The sequence below is a fragment of the Nicotiana attenuata genome, chromosome 5, assembly GCF_001879085.1.
Source record: "Nicotiana attenuata strain UT chromosome 5, NIATTr2, whole genome shotgun sequence".
NCBI lineage: Eukaryota > Viridiplantae > Streptophyta > Magnoliopsida > Solanales > Solanaceae > Nicotiana > Nicotiana attenuata.
In genome coordinates, this window is record NC_031993.1 from 7,942,262 (window position 1) to 7,967,512 (window position 25,251).

General features: G+C 36.3%; 1 protein-coding gene and 1 long non-coding RNA gene across 3 annotated transcripts; both read left to right on the forward strand.

Moving 5' to 3' along the window:
* LOC109225248 lies at positions 3,574-6,559 on the forward strand. 2 transcript variants are annotated; one of them, XR_002067878.1, is made up of 4 exons: positions 3,574-3,907; positions 4,140-4,260; positions 4,979-5,115; positions 6,188-6,559. It is a non-coding gene; the product is annotated as an uncharacterized LOC109225248 (long non-coding RNA). The 2 variants fall into 2 exon arrangements; XR_002067877.1 differs by lacking the exon at positions 4,140-4,260 and having other exon boundaries at positions 3,586-3,907.
* LOC109225249 (LMBR1 domain-containing protein 2 homolog A-like) lies at positions 7,474-17,942 on the forward strand. Its single transcript, XM_019389850.1, has 14 exons — positions 7,474-7,891; positions 8,825-8,901; positions 9,220-9,378; positions 9,719-9,932; positions 10,262-10,348; positions 10,440-10,579; positions 11,489-11,569; positions 13,021-13,085; positions 14,205-14,380; positions 14,604-14,734; positions 14,823-14,910; positions 15,911-16,124; positions 16,301-16,407; positions 16,949-17,942. The coding sequence occupies exons 1-14, from the start codon at positions 7,724-7,726 to the stop codon at positions 17,456-17,458; spliced, it is 2,217 nt and encodes a 738-aa protein (XP_019245395.1). The 5' UTR covers positions 7,474-7,723; the 3' UTR covers positions 17,459-17,942.

The window sequence follows — 25,251 nt, forward strand, 5'->3', positions numbered from 1 at the left end:
GACCATAATGGTTAACTTTCTATTTAAAAGAGATATTCACCACATGGATGTTGATGAATCTGTGGTAGTACAAAATTAATTGAGAGCTCTGGAAGAGCCAATTATTACTATTTTGGAGGAATACAATTGATTATCATGTCAATTTATTGTGTCGTAGTAAGTCTCAAAGAAACTTTTTGAGTTTCTAAAGTATTCTCGAAAGCGGTTGGTTATATTGAGACTATAAATAAAGGAAAGATTTAATATCTTCTATTACTACAACTTGTAGCGGGGTAATATGTATGTGAAAAGCTACCCGCTTTATTCTCCAATTTGTACTACACAAACAAAAGAATGCCATTTATATAACATCTGGCTAGCTTCGGATTGTTCGGCACCAAGTTGAGGACTTAGAGTGAATTTGTGGGCTGGAAAGTGAGCTTAGAGACGAGGTAAGTCTCTTGCCTAACCTTGTAAGAGGTAATTTACTCCATAGGTGATTTGAATTTCTATTTTCTTCTAATTATGGGGGCTACGTACGCACGAGTCCGTGCGTAGCTACTTATTATGCTTAAGTCTGGGTAGTTTAGGATCCAGATCATGAAATACGTGTAATGTTTGCACATAGTAAGTGTCGATGTTGATCCCTCGTCACTACTTCTTTGAGATTAGACTTGATACTTACTGGATACATGTTGTTTATGTACTCACGCTACATTTCTGCACTAATCGTGTTGGATCTGAGGCAGGTGCATCTGGCAGTCATTTAGGTGCACACCCCTGCTACCACGAGGCCTAGTGGTGAGCTACTTCTGAGTTCGTTCTGCGGCACCCGGAGTCTCTCTTTTGCATTTATTTTATGTCTACTCTATTTCAGACAGTAGTTTAGAGTTTTGTATATTCTACTAGTTGCTCATACACTCGTGACACCAGGTCTTGGAACACATGCTAGTAGATTTTATGGTTTTGGAGCATTTATTTCATTGTATTTGCTCACTCATTAGCTTTGCTTTACTTTATTAAATTTTTTACTCCCTATTTTCTTAATAAATGAAATTTAACTACTTGAAAATTCACTAAAAAGAATTACGTGGTTAGTTCACCGTTGACTTGCCTAGCGGCGATGTTGGGCGCCATCACGGCCTACAGAAGAAATTGGATCGTGACAACATGGTATCAGAGTACTAGGTTCACGTAGGTCTCACAAGTTATGAGTATGCCTAATAGAGTCTTGCGGATTGGTGTAGAGATGTCCGTACTTATCTTCAAGAGGTTAAGGGTGTTAGGAAACTACTCTTTCTTCATCTCTTAGTTTATTGATATAAAAACCCATATTATAATAAACTTGGAGTTTATTGATAATTGCACACGTCATGGTGTAAATCTGAAGTTTATCAATATTGATAATTTATTCAGTTGGCATAATTGGTTTACCCATATCAATTTAAGTATGATGTGCAAAAATAAAAGAGAATTCACATGGGTAAATATTAAAGAACTAGAAAGTTCTTTACGAATTCTTTTATGTTGCCTGTTCTCATTAATTAATATACCAACTAAAATTGGGATTGAATCCCATGAATGTTGGAAATATCAAAGGTGAATATGGGCCCATTCACCTGCCATGTATACCACATAAGATGCATCTATGAGATGGTTATATGTGCGATTATTATTAACCCGCAACATGGTGTTTGCGAGGTAACTTGCTCAATATTTGATTTAGAGCATAATTTTCAGATTTTTTTATTCAAGATAGTTCATCTTGATAAGTTGGTTTACATCACAGTTGGTTTAGAAAAATATTTATTGAGTGCCTCCACTTAATAGCTAAACAATTGCTTATGAGAACAAAGTTTTATATATCAGTTTGATATACGTTATATACGAAAGTATATTAATTTCTCCCCTCACAAGTGATTCATGGTCAGGAACCAAATAATTCCATCTTATCATTATTGATGTGCGGTGTATATTTTAATTAACACCATAACGCACAAAGATGGGTTCTCAAAGTTGAGAAAACAAGTTAGTTTTTCTAACATGAGGGGGAGACATGATAAACAATTGAGAAAAGGTTACGTGGAATGAATTATCACTTGTACATCTAGATCCTCGAATAAGATAATATGAACTTGAAGTTCATAAAAGGATAATTCATGTGCAATTTATTGCAAAGCATGCCAGACACATTTGCTGACCCAAAGAAAGTAACTATATTCTCATTGCAAATGCTCCTATTAAGTCCTAGAAAGACAAAGTCTATGGTACGCTTGAAGCGTATAGACAAGTCGGTTTCAAATAAACTTCTTGATAAAGAAGATGAACAAATGATCTAAATGATCATAATAAAGGAGGCAAGTGATCTAGAAGATCACATGACATAACACTTCATAAAATCTCATGAGAGATTCAGGTACCTGAATATATGAATGAAGAGATCTCTATGTTATGTCTTTATGAAAAATAAGGAGGTTGAAACTGATATAAAATGTTTGTCTACGTCATCTATAATAGCGCTAAATATATATGAGGATCTTAAGTCTAGAGAAACAATTCAAATAGAATTGGTTTCATATGAAAGACATGTAGTTTTGGACATGTAGTTCAAACATTTGAAAGTATAAAGTCAATGGTATGTGCAATCAGTTTTCGATATCTTATATGTCTAGCATGACATAAAAACTTGATATGTATCTAAAGTCTATTTATTTGGCTTATATGACTTAACAGTCCCTGAAGGATTTAAATTGCTTAAAGCATATAGAATTCATGGTCATGAAGTACTACATCCTCAGTGCAATTTGTGCAAAAATGTATCTTGCTATAACTATATGCATGACAATATGATAGCAAGAGTTTTCACCTCTATGTGAAGATATTGAACTGACGATTCCAACAAGATCATATGAAGACAATCCATCTCTATCAAGAATGATGATTTCAAGGTGCAATATATTCATTCAAGTTAATATGGCTGATTTGTTTATCAAATATCTACCAAAGATCTTTTGAAGATGGTGCACAAGATTGGATTGCAAATGCTTAAGGATGTGAAGTGATGCTCTCATGAGGGGGAGTTAATACGCGTTGTACTCTTTTTCCCTTACAAGGTTTTGTCCCACTAGTTTTTTCTTGCAAGGTTTTTAACGAGGCAACCAAAAGGTGTATTGTTAGATATGTGTACTCTTTTTCCTTCTCTAGAATTTTTTTCCCACTGGATTTTATTTAGCTAAAGTTTTAACGAGACACATTATCTATTAAATAGACATTCAAGGGGGAGTGTTATAAATACAATTATATTTATGGTGAATGTCTATATTTAGAGAGATTCTAGGGTTCATTGCTTTTGGCTAAGCCACCCTCTCTCTATAAATAGAGGGTCCTATTCTATTGTAATTCATGTCAAATCAATAAGAATTTCCTCTCTCTCTACTTTTCTTGCAATACTGTTCTTTCTTTTATTTTATTGTTTCATAACAAAAGGTATTTTGTATATTTTCTACTATCTACTATATATAAATGAACAAGGGTGTACGAACTCTGTTGTTGCTTATTGTACCAACAATAGCTATGTAAATGACATTGTATACTTGGACGCATCTGATTGGACCAATAACACGTCCAACCACGCATACCACTGATTATCTATTCTTCTTCTTTCATCTACTTTTTCGCCGATGCCGCCTCCCCTCAACCCCAGAAGCGATATGATAATCTTACCTTTCTTCTGCTTCCATGCTACTTCGGCTCCTTCAGAATAGCTACGATGTTGCTCTGTCGTGTCCGCTCAAATTAAGCTTGCGTTGCCTCGAACGACGGCGTTATTTCAGAGTTCTTTGAAATTTTAAAGGCAACACGCCCTGAAATTTTCCCTCTTCCTCTTCATCTTCTACAGAAGATCATCTATGTCTAACTACACTAGAAGGTACCGGAATTTTCGGATGGGTATTCTAGAATTCACATGTTTCTCTGACTCTTTTCGTGATTGGTTCTGTTCATTTATGTGTTTAAGTGGTGGCAATTTCGATAACAATTGTATCTTTGTAAGAATCAGTATCGCAATATTGGTTTACTTTGGTTATGGTCTTATTATATTGCGTGCATTCTTTTTTCCCCCTTTGTACATCTAAGTGGTGTATAATTAATGGCTCCTACAGGTATGCTGTGAGGTGATAACTGTCATTAGGCAGTGTTTTCTGCCAACAACAAATTTTTGTATCACCAAACGTCAGACATAATCGTCTGCTAAGAAGAAGTGAAATTTATGAGGAAATTCAGGTTTAACATATTTGTCAATTAGTTATCTCTTATTCTCTCATTACTATCTGATTCTAAATCTAAATCACATTATGTTTCTCCATACTACGGTTGACTAATGCTTTATTAATGGGGCCTAATCCCTGCTTCTTGTGACTCCTCTATAACCTTGTGGGATTAGGCATGTCTTTTCTTAGGGGTGATCCTTTTATATTTTGACATGTATCTGGCAAACAACTTTTGCTTTTAATTGCAGAGAAACGAAAGAGAGAACTTCATCCATAAAAAGTGCCATATGTGAGTGAGGATCAATGTTTTGGCATATGCTTTTACATGCATGATGTTTCCTTAAACAAGAAAGGAATCTATTGGCTCAAGACAAGATACTTCTTTTTTAATAATACAATTCAGTTGTGTATTGTCCCTATACTTTAGGCTGGAAAGAGACTACTAATTAATTTGTTTATTTGCACAGTAGTGTAAAAAGTTAGTGCACTAGCAATGATGAGAAATTTAAGATGTAAAATTGATATAGGGCATTACTTTGTATAACTGCGAGCAATGAAGTTACTTCTGCTAGCATGTTGTCATTGACTAAGAGGTGTCGTCTAGCTATATGATACATAGTTTTCCAATGATTACCAATTTCAAAGAAATTTTAATAAGATTTTAAGGGCACTAACATTATGTATCATTGTTAATGAGAAAAAAATGAGACGTTTATGATGTTCTCGTGTAGGTTGATGCATTTGCGAAGATTTTTCCGCAGGGGTGCACGTGGTTTCCTTGTGAGGTACAAGATGAAGATGAAGTGATTGTAAAATCTACTGAAGAGACTGACCAAGTCATGTTGGGGTGGTTTGGAAAGCATCTCAAGTAAGTGGCTCTCACTATGGTTATCTTTTGCTTTGCTTTGAATTGGTTATGAATGAAAAAGTAAGTTATTGGACTGTGCTCTTTGATGTTGAGCTCATTTACTATTATGCCTATATAATTCTCCTTAACCTTATAAGTGTGGATCTTTAACACATTTTCATCAATTCTTACATGCTTTCTCATGTCAAAACCTACTTAACCATGGCCATGATGGTTACTGGTGCATGTTTGTAGGACTTCCGCACAAACATAAAATGAATGCTTATCAGAATTTAATATTTACAAGTACTACTTGAAAAGTATTTCAAACTATCAAACTAAAATTTTAATTGCATTCCTTTTGTTGATGTAAAGAATAAGAAGTACTTTTATTTCCTTCATTGTTTCTTCCTAGAGTTTTCGTATGGTAAAACCATACATTAGGGAAATGTGGCCTATAAAATATTTCCAAAATTAAGGTATGTTTTCTAAATTTTATGATGTGGATTTGCACAACAATCCTGATCCTTCTTTAGGCAAGTATATTTTCTGGTTGATCTACAGCAGATATGAGTCCATATTTTTTTTGAATTTCTGATTTAAACTTTGACCATATTTTCTCCTTATATTTTTTTAATCAGAAAGGTAAAGTTTTGTTATCTACAAATAGCACCAAGAAACTGATATGCACATTAACTAGCCACAGTGTAACTGCTTCTAACATTAAATAAAGTACTCGATTCACGACGTTTTCTAAATCTGCTCATGAAATACACACGAAATACATGTAGTATCGTCATTAGGACTATATCATGGATGAATCCATCAAATTAACCAGCCAAAGTTGGCTTCAGGTCTCTATCATCTCATCCCCTTCACCAATATTCTTGAGGGGCTATGTCGTCCTTTATTGCATTCTGCCATTATTTTCAGTTACATCTGCGTCTGAACAAGGAGTTGTTTGATATTAAAATAGGGTCTATATATCTTTATTTTGTTGAGTAGTTTAGAGCCTCATTATAACTCTATTGTGCTTGCACTTAGTAATAAACTCGATGTACATGTTTTCCCTATATTTTCTTAATCTCTGCAGGCCTGGATAGATAATACATTCTTGGTTCTTGGTCCCCTTGGACGATGTAAGATTGGTAGTAGCATTGTGCAATGTGGAGCTTCGAGTTCCGATCATTATATTCGGCGACTATTTTGCTTTCTGCATTGAGTCCGCGTTCTGTGGTTCTCCTGCCTTCAGCTGAGGAGAATTTCTATTTTTATGCATTAAAAATTGTAATCATGCTACTTCAACTTTACCAGAATCGATTTGTTGTTGTTTTTACTTTTGATATTCTGTGAGGATTGAAACGATGTGATGAAAGAAAATTCAGAATAATTTGTAGTGCTTTATTTAGTATTTTCATAGGAGCAGGTAGTTAATAAAGTTTGTTGGTACCTTCTTCACTGTTCAGACAGGAAACGTTACCTATCCCATATAAAGTGAATTGAGTTCAGGAAAAAAAGAACTCTATACATTGCAATACAATGTTGGACCCGTGCTTAGAGAATTCCTTCTCTATTGTCAAAGGTTTCATACCAAATATCAGTAATAATACAACCTTCTGCTAGAACAAGAAGCAAGCTGAAAAAATGCTGTAAACATGGCTCTGGATTCGTTGTTGGAAAGGAACCACTTTTGTGTATTATTTTTACACATACTATAAAGAAAAAGTCGTTATAAAACACCATATTTTGCACATATTATACCAGTATTGTATAAATAACTCTTGATAATGGTTTATGCATGCACGGGCATCATCCCTCTAGTGTTACTCCTAAATGTTCTTTTTCCCTCTCGTTTGTTCGAAGGAAAAAGAAAAGGAAAGCTTAATCCAAACTTCATCTATTGGGCTTTATCAATCCACAAAGCACTACAAAATAAGAAATATTATAAATCTGGTAACTACACAATAGTCAAAGTTTCAAAACTAATAGAAACTTAACCATTTTTTTTTATGTAAAAATATAAAATTTGAATGAAAATACTCTTAAAAATTCGAAAAAACTCCAACATAATATGCTGGAGTTTGAATTTTTTATATATGAGATTCAAGCATAATATGCTAGAATTCCATAATGTGCTGAAGTTTTAATATAATTACTGTAAGTTTATATGTACGAGCTTGAATTCCAACATAATATGTTAGAAATTTATATGCAGGAGGTTTATAATCCAGTATATTATGCAGAAACTTTAAGTATTTTAGCAAAATAATAACTATTTATCAAGAACTTTATAAACACTGATTATTTTTTAATTATCATCCGAAGACGGGTTATTTTCACAAACCCATCACCCAAAAGTTGTTCAAGAAGACGACGCGCACGTCACATCACACCGCGCTCACGTTAGAAAAAACTTAGACCAAACGTAAAGAAAAGTCAATCGGCGCACGTTAGCTAGTGCCATCTTCCCTTCTTCACCAAATTGGAAAATCGCAGACGATCAGAAACATAAAACTCGCACTCACCGACACCGATCACTTGCTTCTGATCGTCTCCGACCAATTCTCCGGCCATATCTTATCAATTGCGATATCATATATAGAATTTGTATTTAAAAAAAGGCACGAAAATGTGGGTGTTTTATTTGATCTCGTTGCCATTAACCCTAGGCATGGTGATTTTGACATTAAAGTACTTTTCTGGTCCAGATGTGCCTCGTTACGTATTCTTCACTGTTGGTTATACCTGGTTTTGCTCTATCTCCATTATTATCCTTGTGCCTGCCGATATTTGGACGGTACATTTTCATTCTTCTTCTTCTATATTGTCATTTTAGTTTTAAATTGATTTTAATGTTTTGCTGACCTGAAATATTGGAGTAAAGCTAAAGTCACATGCGAGTTGTCTTGAAATACTAGAATAAATCCAAAGCCATGGATTTATGTAGGTCATACCAATTCGTTGGAATTAAAGCCTAGTTATTGTTGAAGCACTTTAGAGCACCTCTAATTTTGTCCTAAAAGATAATTTTGAGTATTGGAGAAGTAGGTCCACCAAGGGTGGCACCCAAGAGTGTTGCTTAGTTGTCAATGAAGTGGGAGGAGAACTCTAAGTTCTCATGTTCGAATCACAACGCTAGGTGATTTCCTTTTCATCTGCCTAAACTTCAGTAGGTGGAATTACCGAGTACATGTAGTTAAGGTGCATACAAGCTGGCACGGATACCACAATCATAAAAAATAGGTCCACCAGGTTTTTTCTTTGGGGGGGGGGGGGGGGGTTGTTGTCACGTTCCTGAGGTAGTTCCACTGGGGTGAGGAATTTTCTGTCTCATCAAATGCTCAGCATGATGATAGTTTTAAATCTCATCTTTGGTCAGTATTGTCATGAATACCCTTTTTTGGTTATGGTTCCTTTTTAAAGACATCTTTTTTATATTTATGTATGTTGTGCATGTTGATGGTGCTGGACAAGTTTGTTCATGAAATTAGTGCATGTCTAATGGGATTCTCATTGTCTGGTGTCATGCAATAGCTGAATTTTGAAAGAACATATTTGGCCAGTCTTCTAATATAGTGAATGGATTTTCTCTCTGTATCTAACTAATGTCAGGAATTTTACAAAGTTTAGTGAAATTAAGATTAGTAAATTGTGTTGTCTTTGATGTAAATGCTCATACAAAAGTTTGTGATGTTTATTTCGTGTTGATTTGTATTGTCTTTCTGTTCAGACAATAGGTGGACATGGTAATGGAGGCATATCATTCTTTTGGAGCTGGTCGTATTGGAGTACATTCCTACTTACATGGTATGATGGACTTCCATTTGTATCTGTTTGCTTCTGGATGTGTATCTGCTGAAGATGGCAAATGCTTAAAATGTGAATTTGGTATCTTGTCTAAAATAAAATTGAATTACATTGATGCTAGATTGCCTCACTCAGACCTTTTGCTTGTTGTTTGTAACAAAGTGCTTTGTGTAGATAATTGTGTCATAGATAGGCAACATTCTTTTGCTATTAGTTGGCTGGTATTATATTTGTCAGTTTTCTCTTGGGAGCTATCTCCATTTTCACATTTCTATGACGTGTGTTTCCTAACACACATTATTTATATTTGTTGGATAGGCTCGTGGTTCCCCTCATTCAGGGTTTTGAAGATGCTGGAGACTTTACACTTGTGGAGCGATTGAAGACTAGCATACATGCCAACTTGGTCTTCTATGCCATCCTGGGGGTCGTCGGTCTTCTTGGACTTATTCTCCTCATTACCATGCGGAAACGTTGGTGCGTTCTTTTTGCTCTAAGCATTTTTAATAATTTTTAAATCATAAATCTGGGTTCCTTTGCTACGGTAAATTGAAGGATACACAGGCTGTTCATCCCGTTCCTAATTTACTCTCTCCAAACTAGACAGAATGACTTTGTCCTTCATTGGCTTTATCATCTGCTCACATCCCATTGTCAGTCAAATAGATCCTAAATTGAGATATAGTGTGTCGCTTATGTTTTGATGGGTTAGAGAGTGAATTTCGTCAGCAAGTTGAAGAAGCAACTCAACCGTTGTATCTTCTGTTTTTACGATTATTTTAGTAAATAATCATGTGTCCATTTTTGTCAATCATAGGGATGGTAATGCACTGGGTTTTGCTATGGCATGCTCAAATACTTTTGGACTTGTGACTGGTGCTTTCCTTCTTGGTTTTGGTATGAGCGAAATTCCAAAGAGCATGTGGAAAAATGCGGATTGGACTACTCGTCAGAAGGTGCTTTCTCATAAAATTACCAAAATGGCTGTGAAGCTTGATGATGCCCATCAAGAATTATCAAATGCTATTGTGGTAAGTCTTGCTTATGATTCTGCTATGTGTTCAAAATATGCTTTCTACCTTGTTCGGTGGTTTTGGGGCTTTGGTCTCATTTCTGTACTAAGGTTACAGCTTGCATTTGAAATGTAATTGAGATATTATGCTATTGAATACTGTTGATAGAGTGGCCAAGAAATTGCAAATTGTATTGTCAATGATTTTTGTTTGTTCCTCTTATGTGTGCCCAGTAAGTTACTTTTGATTGTTGGCTATTTGATACTTAGGGAGTAAGTTACATCACTTTTACTGGTTTTCTTCTCGTGCACTTATAAACTACTGTTGGGCATGGTGAACTTAATCAGGTTGCTCAGGCAACATCAAAGCAGATGTCCAAGCGTGATCCTTTGAGGCCTTATATGGACGTTATTGATAAGATGTTAGTTCAAATGGTATGGCTCCTTTTTGTTACCTACTGACTTATACTATCTCTCCTCCTTTCTGCTTTCCGAATACATGCATGATATTTTATTTCATTTACAGTTCAGGGAGGATCCATCTTTCAAACCGCAAGGGGGTCGATTGGGAGAAGATGACATGGATTATGATACAGATGAGAAATCAATGGCAAAACTTAGGCGTAATCTTCGTATAGCTCGAGAGGAGTACTATAGATATAAAAGGTGAAGTCAATGCTGCATGTCAAGTTGCTGCTTCCATACTTTGCTGTGCCTTCTTGCACTGCTTGCCCATGTGAACCTATTCTTCGATACTTGTTATTCATCCGGAAAAAATCCTCATCTAAGTCAATTTTATTATCCTGTAGTTCAAGAATAAGTGTCAGATCCAGGTCTCCTTATTCCTTGATGAGTCATAGTATGCCCATCTAGCAGGTCATATAGAAAGTAAGCACGGGACCCTTTCGATGATATCTACTAGCTCATACGATATATTAAGTTTTTTATTTTAACAAGCGTCTGTTACCTCCGTAATAAAATCTGTTACTACACTTCAACGGTCTTAGAATGACAAAAAGCACGGGACCCTTTCGATGATATCTACTAGCTCCTATCAATACCCGAAGGTTTTGATCTTAACAAGCGTCTGTTACCTCTGTAATGAAATCTGTTACTAGACTTTGACTGGTCTTCTCCTTCTTGTACATTTTTGGAGTTCACAAAGCCTACCCGTTAGTTTAGATGTTTGTGGAAAGCTGTCCCTTTGTCCAGGCATTCACCTTTGGTACTATTTGTTTGCAGATCTTCCCTTTAATAACATCTTATACATCATGGCCTAACGATGGATTCTGTTCTTTTAGCTTCTGAATGCAGCTAGAATTAATCATTTGATGCTCCTGACTAACCAGTTTGTCCTGGTTATCTATGTTCACTATTTTGCTTTGTTATCTGTGTTTGAAAAACGTTGATGATAAAAATTCTTATTCTAACAACTAATTAGAACTTTTTTTTTCTCCGCATTTTGTTATCAGTATGTTTCAGCAGCATACCGGTGAAGGTTTCTTTATCTTCTGGCTGTATAAATTTAATGATTTTACCAGGGGCCAACTGATAACTTTACCTTCTAACATGCAGTGAGTATTTGACATGTGTAACAGAGGCTCTTGAACTGGAAGATACAATTAAGAATTATGAGCAGCGCAATGCAACTGGTTGGTATGTGTTATTATTCTACTTTTCTGTTCTGGTAGCTGTTCTATATTTGTCCACCAGTTTTGTTATAAGCACCTGCTTTTCCTCTGATCCCCAAAAGAAACCAGGAAAATGATTCAAGCAGGAGTCCCCAACCAACAGATATTTATTATATGTATAAATAATTAAATACAAAAGAGAGCACCCAAGAGTGTGGCCTAGTGGTCAATGAAGTCGGTTGAGAACCATGATGTCCCAGGTTCAAATCCCAGCGGTGGCAAAACACTAGGTGATTTCTCCCCATCGCCTTGGTGAACAGAGTTATCCGGTACTTATTGCTGGTGGGAGGTAGCAGGTTATCCCGTGAAATTAGTCGAGCTGCGGGCAAACTGGCCCGAGCATAAAAAATATTACAAAGGAGATGCATTTAGAACTATAGTATACAAATTTTTCTATTATGTTATGAAAAGTGATATGGAGAGATGGGTCATTATTTTAATGGTAAGACGATGTGACTCGAAGAAATACACACTTCGGATAATGAGGTGCAAACCAGCAGGGAGTGATCACTTTGTAAAAATGAGATGGAAAAGAAAAAAAAGATGAGAAAAAAGTCGGGTGGATAGCTATCTGAGGACTAGGAACTGTTTCTTTTCTGCAACTCTTGTTCTTCTTCTCTGTTTATCTGCTTCTGTTTATCTGCTTCTCTCAATTTTCGTTCTTTCATTTCACGATGAATTTTCTTCTTCTGGTGAGTAAGTCGCCCTCTTCTGCTATGTGCATATCCTATTCGTATGCTACTTCTGCTTCGTTGTGCTTCTCTTCTCTCTCCGTCCCCTTTTTGTTCTTCAAATTCTTGATTTATAGGAAGATTCTTTGGAATAAAAAATGATGCAACTACATCTAACTATTGATGCAATTGCTATAAAGCAATTAGATATTAAATTGAATTATGATGTTATAAGTTCTTGTAAATTAGGTAATTTTGTGTGCTTTGTTAATTTTGAAGATCACTTCTTGCTTAAATCTTCAGGGGTCTTCTTTTTTTGCTCACTTTTTGTTCTGAAAACACTTGTTTCAATTTTGACAGACTATATTGGCTTCTAGGATAGGTTTTAGAAAAAGCTTGTTTGGTAAGGGGAAATCTATTATCATGAAATGAAATTCTGTTGACATTCTTCTAAGCTTTTATAAATTTCTTTCAGACTGTTAGGCGTTGGTTTTTTAATTGAGCACTAGTTTTATGCTATTTCTGATTTATAAGTTATGGGGCATAAGATGAAACCTTTAGATTTTACTTTGTACTTTTTACCTTTTATATTTTCTGGCTTTCTTCCTCTCTTTTCTTTTGCCTTTGCTTTGAGTTCTTGACATTTTTGCACAAGAATTTCAAAACTCCAAGTTAATGCTGTAATTTCATCTAAATCTAGTCCGTTTGCTTCTAGATGTTCACTATAGCGTTAAAATTTATGCAGGAAATTTGTTTCAACCTTGAGATCTGAAAGGGCTGGAACTTTGGGCTCTTTCTTAGACACAGCAGGTATTTTTCAAGGGTGTTTTCTAGTTTATGCATCTGCCATAGGTGGTTCAAAGAAGGAGCATAATCATTAGAAGTAGTTTGCATCAGCTGCATAAAATATAATTGAAGTTTTGGTGATGGCATCATATGCTATAATTGAATTTTCTTTTCTGGTTGGGGTTCTCCTTGATACCAAAAGAACCAGTGGAGGTGGAAAGGAGAAGACGTCCGAGTCTTGGTTAGATTATAGATCTTGAAAAGAAACTTTAGTTATAGACTAAAATGAGTTCAGAACTTCCAGCCTGTTCCCCCATAATCACGAGGTTTACCTTAGGACTCCTTAGTTTGGTTCTAGCTAAATGAATCCAACACCACAAAAAGTGTAGATTTCCAGTGTTGCATTGTTTTTTTTTGGTTTGCTTCAGGACTAGTGACACATGGTTCAAAACTCGTTAGATAATGGATCCTCCCCTCTACCCTTTTCCACTTAAGTATTAGGCTATTGTTTAAGGCAATTTTCTGACCTGTGATGTATGCTTAAGCCACACATTACGTTCTGTGCTTTTGCCAATAAACCTAAGCCTTGAGGGCAAGAATGTTGCATTGTTTATCAAGATACGTACCTTGAGCTCTTACCAAGAACTGGTCTTTAAATACAGTTCGCAGAATGCATTATTCCAAGCAGAGTAAATTGGTAACATGTATGCTGCAAAAGCACTAGTAACTGATACCAATGTGCTTCGAGGTTAACTGAATGTGCAATTATATTCAAGACAATAGAGCACTAATTAGGTGAACAGGAGTGATGGTTCATGCTTGTTTATTTGATTATTGGTGTCAACGACAATACCAATATTGACATCCTTAGATTTTGATACCTCTATTCCACATGAATAGAAGGATGTGGACACATGTACTACTACTACTACTACTACTACTACACCTCATTCCCAAGGTGTTGGTTATCCAACTAATAATTTGTTTGACGGCGTCTTGGTTGGTTGTTTAGTCTCTGAGTCATAGCTGACTAATTAATATGTACTAAGTATTTTATTTATTTGAAGTATTAGTTTTGTCATATAATATCTGCTTGTATTTGGTTTCTCCACTTCTGTAATAAAGGTTGATATTCTTTTCCAGAATTAATCTGGCGATGTGTCCTGCGGAAGCAATTAGAGAAAGTCTCAGCTGTGATTTTTGGTTGTATGTCAGCTGCTATTCTATTGGCAGAGGCAACTCTATTGCCAAGAGGAGTTGATTTGTCTCTATTTTCCATTCTTATAAAATCTGTGGGAGATCAAGAGGTTCTTGTTCAGGTAATTTTAGATGATTATGTTCTTATATGGAAGTTTTTCCCTCGTCTGGAATGTTTCTAGCATTTTTTATTATATATTATGAGTCATGATTGCTTTTGCATTAGCTATACTTTTTTATCATCATTTTGATGAGATTCTGCTCTTCTATCGATGCATGTCTTTTATGCATGTTGAATGTTGATTCAGTCTTCAGCTTTCAAGCCAATACTTCCTCATTTTGCAGGTGTTTGCGTTTCTGCCACTTATGTATATGTGTGTCTGCACTTACTATTCACTGTTTAAAGCTGGAATGTATATGTTCTACTCATTGACACCGAGACAGACAAGTTCAGTGAGCTTGTTAATGATTTGCTCGTAAGTTTACTTTTTCCTAGTAATCTTATTGCAGTAAAAGCAATTGGTTTTCCGTATTAATTTTGAGTTTCCTCGATGTATCTGCCAGGATGATTGCTCGCTATGCACCTCCAATTTCGTACAATTTCCTTAACCTTATTAGTCTCGGCGAAAACAAGAAAACCATTTTTGAGCAGGTGAGCTTATGGTCAACCTCAGGTTTATTACCCATGAAAAATGAAGAACACTAGTTTGCTGAAGAAAGCTGCCGTATTCTGTATGTCTTTTATGTATTCTGTATGTGTTTTAACAATATCAGTAGGCATGCATTCTTCACTTTTGTGATCCTTTATTTGGTCTAGAATAATATCCAAATGATGCTTATTGATACTAAAATATGCTTGGTTTCCTGTTTAGGTTATGCCTTATAACAATGTGAATATTGTATCAAACAATCATCTCTAGTTTGCCGAAATTGCATAGGCCCCTCCTTTGAGTTTCAAGATGTTATCGTGCAAACCTTATAAATCTTTTTATTTTGAATGTCTCACCCGTTAACCAGTAATGCCAGAAAAAAGGCATAAAGGAGAAAGTTTAGTTGGGTTTAAATCAACGTTTGCTATATTGGTTTGGTTAATTTAGTTGGACGCCCCCCCCCCTCCCCCCCGGGTTTGAGTTGGAGTATGAAATAGTATAATACCACTTCTTACATGCCAAAGGGAAATCTGTATCTTCAAAACTGGGAATGGTGCTTTTGTAATTCTAACTTTAACTTAGATACTGCAGTCTGGCAAAGGTAAAAGGTCTTGTTCTTGCCATGAGACCAGGACGATGGGGAGTGCTCTCCCATATGGTATTATTTTATCAAGTACTTATCTGTTTTGGGTTTGATTTCTCATTAAACAAATGGGTTTATTCTTTGACATTCTGGTGACATGTAACAAAAAAAAGGGTAGCCTGGTGCACCAAGCATCCCGCACTTACGCAGGGGCCGGGGAAGGATTGCACCCCAAGGGGTGTGATGTGGACCGCCTACCCTAATGCTAGCATTAGTGGCTGTTTCACGGCTCTAACTGGTAACCTATAGGTCACACGGAAACAACTTTACTGTTGTTTCAAGGCTCCCCTTCCCGGTGACATGTAATCTCCTTAAATAATTCATTCCCCTTTTGTCTTATGCTTTATTTATGATTGCAGCGAATGGGAACTATTGACAAGGCCGTTCCTTTCTTTGGTCAAGGATTCAACAAGATTTATCCACTTATTATGGTTGTATATACACTGCTAGTTGCAAGCAATTTCTTTGACCGGATAATCAGTTTCTTCGGAAACTGGAAGATATTTAGATTCCAGACGGAGACAGATGATATGGATGGTTTTGATCCATCAGGGTTACTGATCTTGCAGAAAGGTAAGCTGGTTACTGGAATTTTTTTGTTCTTTGGTTTTTCAGTTGGAATGCAAAGCTTGTGGTCCACAGGGCTGCTGGAACTGGACCATTAAATTGCTTTAATGTTTTTAATCATCTGGATCAGTTTGAACCGAGTATGTTGTCAATTATGATGCACCTATCTTCTATCTTTGCAGAACGAAGCTGGCTTGAACAAGGACGCAAGCTTGGTGAACATGTTTTGCCACTGGCAAGGAATTTCAACGGCGTGACAGTGGATCTGGAGTCTGAAGGCAATGCCATTGTATGTGATTTATCTTTAAACTGCATTTGGATATCGAGTAGCTCAGAAATATGTATTCAGAAATTTCCAATAAGGGAAAGGAAGCAAGATGACATTTCCTTGCATGCATAAGTTGAATGGCAAAGAAGGTTTCAGAAAAAATAGTGGCTGTTTTCAACTTCCCTTCAAAAGTTTTATTAACTTCAGCACCGACTTAATTTGGAAGAACTTTAGGGAAACCCTTTAATTGCTTTTTCCATATATTTAAGCAGGAAAAAAAGGCAACATTGTACCACATCCTTTCCCTTTTCGTGTCAACCAGATGGTATCTCTTATGTCTTTGCTTGAGTTCATAAGTACATCCTTTAAGTATGCTAGTTTGTTCTGTTTTAAAGTGTTGAGACAAACCGGTGCATGCACTTCTCATGAGGAGAATTTTATTTTATGCATGTAAAGTTTATTCTAATCATGGATCTCTGTGCCCATGTCCTGTCAAGTTATCTGGTCGTATCTCAGTAATGTGTCATGTTTCAGCCTAGTTACATTCACTTTAATTTTTCAGGATACAAGTGATTTTGAATTGAAGGCATCCTTGGAATCAAGCAAGGACAACTTTAGAGGAAGTTCTTCAAAACCTTTGAGAGATGATGCCCGTAGGTATTCAGGGAGCAAGGAAGCAATTAGCAGCAAATATGCTGCCTTGAGGGAACAGGGCAAGCAAACATCTCATGTGAAGCCAATGGAGGATGTAGGCTCTACTAAGGTCTCTTTACTTGATTCTGCCAACCCTCGCTCTGGCAGCACAGCAGCAGCCCCATCTGGTTTGGCTGGAAAATGGGCATCTATGAAAGCAGGTTTCCAGAACTTCAAAACAAACATTGAAGCAAAAAGGTTAATTCCACTACGCCAAGTTGGTGAATTTATTCCTTTACGTCAAGCTCAGGATACCAATGTCTCTCGTGCCTCCTCATCCGAATCTCTTGATGATATATTCAATAAATTAAAACGACCTGCTGCAGAGAGTGAAAATTTCAGTGATGATGATGGTGATGAGAGAATACCCAGGAGGTGATACTGTAAATTGTTTCCCGTTTGATGGAATATACTTGTTGATATATGTAGAAATCAGGAAGAAATGAGCCAACAAGATGTACAGGACTCTGCGAACCTATCAGCTGCTTATTCATTCTTTACAGCTGACTTTTGATGTAGTTGAAAGGGCCATGCGATAAGATAGGAGCCAAGCAACTGGTCAGGGAGTGATTCCAGGATCACCAACGGCTCATGGCAGAACTGTAGGAGTGTAGGTCATAGGAAAGCTGAGATACAAATTCAATCCACATTGATGAAAAGAAATCCTGTAGGTCAGTGTATTCAGTTTGTATAAGTTGATTCTTGTATAATTCATGTACTGCTAAATTTTGAGGGTTTCTGTGTTTTGGGGGCGGATGTTGATTACATAATCTGATGGTTATATAAAATTTTGGTCTGTCACATTGGTTATTGACAGGAAAGGTTAGATATTAAATCCACGGATACTTCCTTAATCATGAAAATACCTGTATTATTTTGGATCAGCTAGTAAATCTGCTAGTAAAAGGTTTAAATTGTACTCACAGCTCGATGCGTTGTAAATTCTTTTTGAATATAACATATCCCATGAGAATAATATGATGAGTAAATTTTTCTATAACTTGTAGACACTTGAATTTTATTGGAAGTTCATATAGAATTTGGGCTACATCCAAACTGCAAGGCATATCGGCCTGAACTAAAATTATTTGGACGATGTGCACAAATAGCCACTAACAGCTCTTGTCTTTATTTTAAAGCCAGTGTTTTAAATGTCTTTAGTCTTTAGCCACTGGTTTAATAAACTTTAACTGTCCGGACGAAAATACCCTTCTGCTCATGTCCTTAACTTCAGGACTTCAGGACTAAATGTCCTTAACTTTTGAACTTGAAACTCTAAGTTCAGGACTTCAAGACTACATGTCCTTAACTTTTTAACCTGTAACTCTAAGTTCAGGACTTCAGGGCTACATGTCCTTATCTTTTGAACTTGGAACTCAAACTTCAAGACCAAGCGTCCTTAACTTTTGAACTTGTAAGTTAAAGTTAAGGACCTATTGTCCTTAACTTTTGAACTTGTAATTGTAAGTTAAGTACTGCTTGTCCTTAACTTTTGAACGTGTAACTGTAAGTTAAGGACTGTCTGTCCTTAACTTTTGAACTTGGAAATCAAAGTTAAGGACCTATTGTCCTTAACTTTTGAACTTGTAACTGTAATTTAAGGACTGCTTGTCCTTAACTTTTGAACGTGTAATTGTAAGTTAAGGACTGTCTGTCCTTAACTTTTGAACTTGGAAATCAAAGTTAAGGACCTATTGTCCTTAACTTTTGAACTTGTAACTGTAAGTTCAGGACCTATTGTCCTTAACTTTTGAGCTTGTTAGTCTAAGTTCATGACCAAGTGTCCTTAACTTTTGAACTTGTAATTCTAAGTTCACGACCAAGTGTCCTTAACTTTTGAACTTGGAACTCTAAGTTAAGGACCAATTGTCCTTTATACATCCAACTCCTTAATCTGAATTTGTACCTCCAAATTCCAATGGATTTCTTCTTGTTGGACATGGAAATCCTGAATCAGCATAGAACTGCAAACATAAAATCAAACAAATATCACAACTTTGGCCTATATACAGTTTAATCCTAATTTTAGTCTTCTTCTATAGTACTCACCACATTTATTTTTCGGATTTAAGTTATATACATTAAAGATTTTTTGAATAGTCAGTGCAAAATTAGCGAAATTTATTTGCCTTTACCTTAACAAGTTTTAAGTTCTACACATTGAATGTTACACAATCATATCACTTAAAGGTTAACTATATGTAAACCATATAGAAATAATTGATTGGGTATAAAAACAGTAAGCAACCTGATACAATCAGTTAAAGTGCAGTGATGATAAAAATTACGTTGTCAGTGAAAGAATACGTGCTGGTAATAAATTTGTATAAAAATTTACTCGATGGTGAGGAAGACAAACATTCATTTTGGATTATTGAGAAGGCACGCAGAGAGAGAAGCGAGGGTTTTGGAAGAAAAGCAAGGGAAGAAAGGGTAAAAATGTCTTTTCATATTAATTTTAATAGGGTAGTGGTTATTTTTACTCAACATTAGAATTGCTGGATAAAAAATAAATACCACCTTAAATAGTGGCTACCCCATGCCATTTCTACACAGAATGAGTAGGGAAACAAGTGATGACCTTTTGGGTCATCACAAATTCACTTTCATTTTAGCCCACAAATCCCACAGCCTATTATTTCTCATTGATTCTCCAACTTAGAATCTTGTATCATAATTTCATAACTATTCTTTTTCCAAAAGAGCATCTTAAAGACTTAATTCACCTTTATCTTTGTTATCAGATGTCATTGCCAACGGAGAATTCTAAGCACCAAAGGAATGAGAATCTGACAACAAACTAAGTTCAAATTCATATTAAACATAAACCAACACGGAAAAAATGAATATATAATCAATCAAACTTTACTTCATTTGAAACAAAGAGTGAGATACAAGAACTGACCTTGATTTTTCAAAATCGGCAAGCAAGAACGGAATCCGAACCTCGAACGACGAATCACAAACGACGACCTCGAATCAACCTGAACACAAAACAAACTTCAAACTCAAATGAACTCCATGAATTTGAAACCAAAATTCGAAATCGAAGTCAAAGAGAAGAAGCAGAAACTCGACAGAGGTGTGCTGGGTCTGGTGTGTGCGGCTTGTTGTCGGATGCTGCTTGGTTGGAAAACGACGTGGAGGCCGCCGGTGAGTTGAAGAAGAAGACGGGGTCAGCGGTTGTTGTTGTGTGTGTTGAAAATAGTGGTAAAGTTGTGAGGTGAACAAGAAGTAGAGGCGATGAGGTTCAGGGGCTGGTGAGAGACAGCGACAGGGAGGGGCTACTGCGTGTGTGAGTGGTCGCCGTAATTTTGGTGGTGGTCCGGTGATCTGGTTGAAAGTGACGACTGTTTTTTGTGTCTTTGTGCTCAGGGAGCGGCTCGAAGGTCTCTTTTGTGTATTTGGTTCCTGATGAAGTTAGGGTGTGGAGAAGATGAAGAAACGACTCAGATTTTTAGGGTGTGTCTAGGGTTGTTAGGTTGCTGATGTCTAGAGAAGAAGATAGGTTTAGGGTTGATTTTTAAGTGTCTTTCTAGGGTTTTAGGGGTATTGGGCTTGGGTTATTATGTGCTAGATCCAAATTGGGCCAAATTTTGGCCAAATTTACCTTTAAAATGGCCCTTTAACACTTGTAGATTAAAAAAATATTAATTCCTAAAATAATAACTATAAAATTGTGAAATCATTCCTAAAAATAAATTACTAGAATAAAACTAAATACAAAAAGTAAAATTATTTTTGTATATTTTTTAATTTTATAAAAGGTAGATAAACTAAAAGTAACTAAATAAAATATCAATAAGCTAAATAAGAGATAATATTTTTGTTGTTTTTATTTTTGTGAAATTAAAGTAAAAGGGTCAAACTAGTTAAAATAGCGATATTAGACCCAAACTAACTATTTAAACGCTAAAATGTGTAAAATTTCGGGGAGGGTCAAAAATCACATGTCTACAGCGAGGGTACTACTGCGTTTGTGAAGAGGAAAATCTAGGCAGGTAGTGTTATATTCAAAATCAAGGGTTCGAAACCATTTTTTAAAATTTGAGCTAGAGACCACGGATTTGGGCAATTTTTGAAGGCCTTTTCAAGGAGTTGATTGGGGTAAGTGTTCCTCACTTGATTTTGGTTAAATTCCATGATTGTGTCTTGATTTCTCTCATCTAAATTGGGAATTGGGGTGAAATATATGAGGAAAAATGGAAGAGTTCTTGAGAGAGTAATTTGAGGATTTGAGGGACCAAATTAGGTCGGATTTTGATGAAATTGGTATGAGTAGACTCGTGAGTGAATGGGTTTTCAAGTTTTATAATTTTTGTTAGATTTTGAGATGTGGGCTCGGGGGCCGAGTCTGAGCTGATTTCGGGTTCCTGGTCTTATTTGATATTTTTCCTTGTGGAATTCATTCCTTTAGCATATATTGATGGTATTGTACTGGTTGTGAATAGATTCGGAGATTTTGGAGGCCGAATCGAAGGGCCAGAGCATCGTGGAGTAGAGATTTGATCGGTTTGAGGTAAGTAACGATTGTAAATCAAGTCCTTAGGGTATGAAACCCCATATTTTGTGTCATGTGACTATTTTGAGGTTACGCACATGCTAAGTGATGGGCGTGTGGGCGTGAACCCTTAGGGATTGTGCTTGGTATGTCCCGTATCAATTGTAAAGCTGAATATTTTGTGGAAACTACATACTTCCTACGTGTTTTAGCAAGAATTTCTGTAGATCAGGCTGGATGCCATGTCTAGGCCTTATGCCAGTGTTGTTTGCACCCTTAGAGGTCTTTTCTTGCTATTCTCTCATTGTTTTCTATTGGAAATCTGTACTCAGTCATGTTTATACTTATTTACTACACAACTCAGTCTCTATTACTCTATTTTGATACATCTTATAAATGTTGTTTGGGCTGAGTACTTTGTTTTCTTTTTGAGAGCCCGAGAGGCTGGAAAGGTTGATGACTGAGTGAGGCCGAGGGTCTGATTGTGAGGATATTTATGGGATCGAGCCGCATGCCACAGCATGTTTTATTGATTTATGACTGAGTGAGGCCGAGGGCCTGCTTGATTTATGCCCTGATTGGATACCCCCAGTGAGCGCAAGTACCTACTGAGTGCGAGTGCCGAGTGCTGAGTGACTGGGAGGCATGAGTGGTGGTGAGGTTTGCCCGAGGAGCTGTATATGAGTGATGGTAAGGTTGCCCGAGGGGTTGTATACGAGTGATGTTTGCCCGAGGGGTTGTTTATGATTTTATCATTTTGCTCACTTTTGCATTGAACCTTTGTTCGAAAACTGTTGGAAAATGTTTTTAAATGATTTTACAGGAACTGGATTTAAACAAGGTGATTTGATTCAAACTATCGTTTTAAAAGCGTGATGTATTTTACTGAGTTTCAGTGATTTTCACTTTACTTGCACTATTGCTCGTCACTACTTCTCGGTCTTTATTTACTATTATTACTTACTGAGTTGGCGTACTCACATTACTCCTTGCACCTTGTGTGCAGATCTAGGCATTTCTGGGCATAATAGCGGGTGTTGATTATTCAGTTGTAGATCCATCGGAGTTAGCAAGGTAGCTGCCCCGCGATCGTAGCCCTGCTTTCCTCTCTCTTTATCTTCCCTTAGTTGTATTCAGTTATTTCCAGACTATGTTGGTTTTGATATTGTCAGATAGTTGTAGTAGATGCTCATGACTAGTGACACCCCGATGTCGGGCTTTTTTTTCCGTACTTCTGTTTTGATGTGAACTCCTTTATGAAGGTTTTATACTAAATAGCTTAGGAATATCTTTGAAAAGAAGATATCGATCTGCTTTGGTAATGTATCGGTTTGCTTAGTACCACGATTGGTACCATCACGACAGGGTTAATTTTTGGGTCATGACAGTGATTTTGTTTCTACAATTTCAAAATAATTGACACCACAATTAACTTGCTCTAAATCCAGTACAAATGCGATGATGATTCACCACCAATGATGATACACAATGATATGGGATTGCGTGTATATATTGAGCTGAAGAAGAAAAATTATGCGTTTAATGAATATCCACTATGTTTAACAATGAAAGAGAAAAATATGCACGCTTTTAATCGAAACGAAGAAAATTCATCTGTATGCCTACAAACTGCCAGTGCATATGATATACATAACGGTGATACACTGCAGTTGATTGGGTTTGATAACGTAGATGATCCTGAAGTTGTAGATTTTGATGAAATTCCAATAATAGATGATCCTCTAAATAGTACTGTTTCGGAAGGCCAACTTTACAAGGACAAGGACACACTGATGATGGTGTTGAAAAACTATGCTATTCGAAAAAAATTCAGTTTAAGGTTGATCGATCAAGTCCATCAAGGTATGAATGTATATGTAACTTTGATAATTGTAAACAATCACCAGTTTTTTTATAGTAATGATGCATGATAGTTTATCTTAATTTATTTACTATTGTGTAAATTTCGATGTTATCGGATATTGCCCGGTATGTGTCAATGACCGTTGCACGTGGTTTTTCAAGTCTTCATCTCTAAACAAGTCGAAAATATTTAGGATTAGAAAATTCAGTAAGCATCACACATGTTCGGCGAGGATAGATTGTTTACACAACGTGTAGTTACTGCTCCTGTTATTGGAAGAATTATTTGTGATAAATATGTCAATCTTAAACAATATACACTGCAAAGGACATAATGAAAGACATGAAAAAATATTATGGTATTGACTTAAGCTACCGGAAGGCAAATAGATCAAAGCAAAAGGCCCTTCGGTTTTTGAGAGGAGCCCCAAGTGAGTCGTATGCAAAGTTACCGAGCTACTTATACATGCTGATGCATTCCAACCCAGGGTCAGTTGTGAGTTTGAGAAAATCAGATGAATGACACTTCATGTATGCTTTTGTCGCATTATATGCATCAATTAAGGGATGGAAATTTTGCAAACCTATCATTATGGTTGATGGAAGCTTCCTTAAAGCAACGTATAGAGGAATGTTACTCACAACTTGCTCACAAGATGCTGGAGGTTTGTTCTAGAAAAACTCTACTGTATTTCATTAACATATTCATGTATATCCATGTATCTCTTTGTATATCATAATATACGTATATGTATAAATGTTTTGTGTATAGCCGTTTATACCTATATATTTATTTAAATTTGTGCATATCGATTAAACATCCATAGGCATTTAATCTCCCCCCTCCCCACCCCCATCCAGCGCATGTATGTTATTGTAAAATATTCCACTTGATAAATAGAATATATTTATAATAAGCACTTTGTTGAATAATATAATTAATACATTGTAAACAGGAAAGATTTTACCGCTTGCATATGCAATTGTTGATAAGGAGAATGATGCCTCATGGGGGTAGTTCTTCGATAGGTTCAAAGAAGTGTTCGGTGACAGAGATGACATATGCATTGTATCGGACAGAAATGAGAGCACAGCGAAGGCAACTTCAATACCATATCCTCAAGTTTCTCAATGTGTTTGTATATCTGATGACCCTTTTTAGAAATAAATTATGTGTTCTGAGGCCTTAAAACCTCCTTTTTGTCTCACCTCAATTTGCGTGTGCAGTCCGGGCGTGTATCCGAAAAGCCATTATGTGAAAATCTGTAAAAATGATAAATTTTGCTTTTAAAATAAATTTAGGTTGACTTCGATCAATATTTTGGGTAAACGGACCTGGACCCGTGAGTTGACGGTCCCGGAGGGTCCATAGGAAAATATGGGACTTGGGCGTATGCCCGAAATCAAATTCGGAGGTCCCAAGCCCGAGAAATAAATTTTTGAAGAAAATTGTTTAACTGAAATTTTAAGAGTTTTTAGAAATTTAAATATGTTTGAATTTGATGGTATCGGGCCGGTATTTTGGTTCCGGAGCCCGGTACAGGTCTTATATGTGATTTAAGTTGAGCATGTAAAATTTGGTAAGAAACGGACTTGAAATGACGTGAATCGGACCCTCGGTTGTTAAAAAAAATGGAACTTAAAGAGTTCATGAGATTTTTCTTTGATTTTGATGCTAAATTCCTAGTTATTGATGTTATTTTGATGATTTGATCGCACGGGCAAGTCCGTATGATGTTTTTGGCTTGCGTGCATGTTTGGTTTGGAGCCCTGAGGGCTCGGGTTGCGAGATTTTTCAAAGACAACTA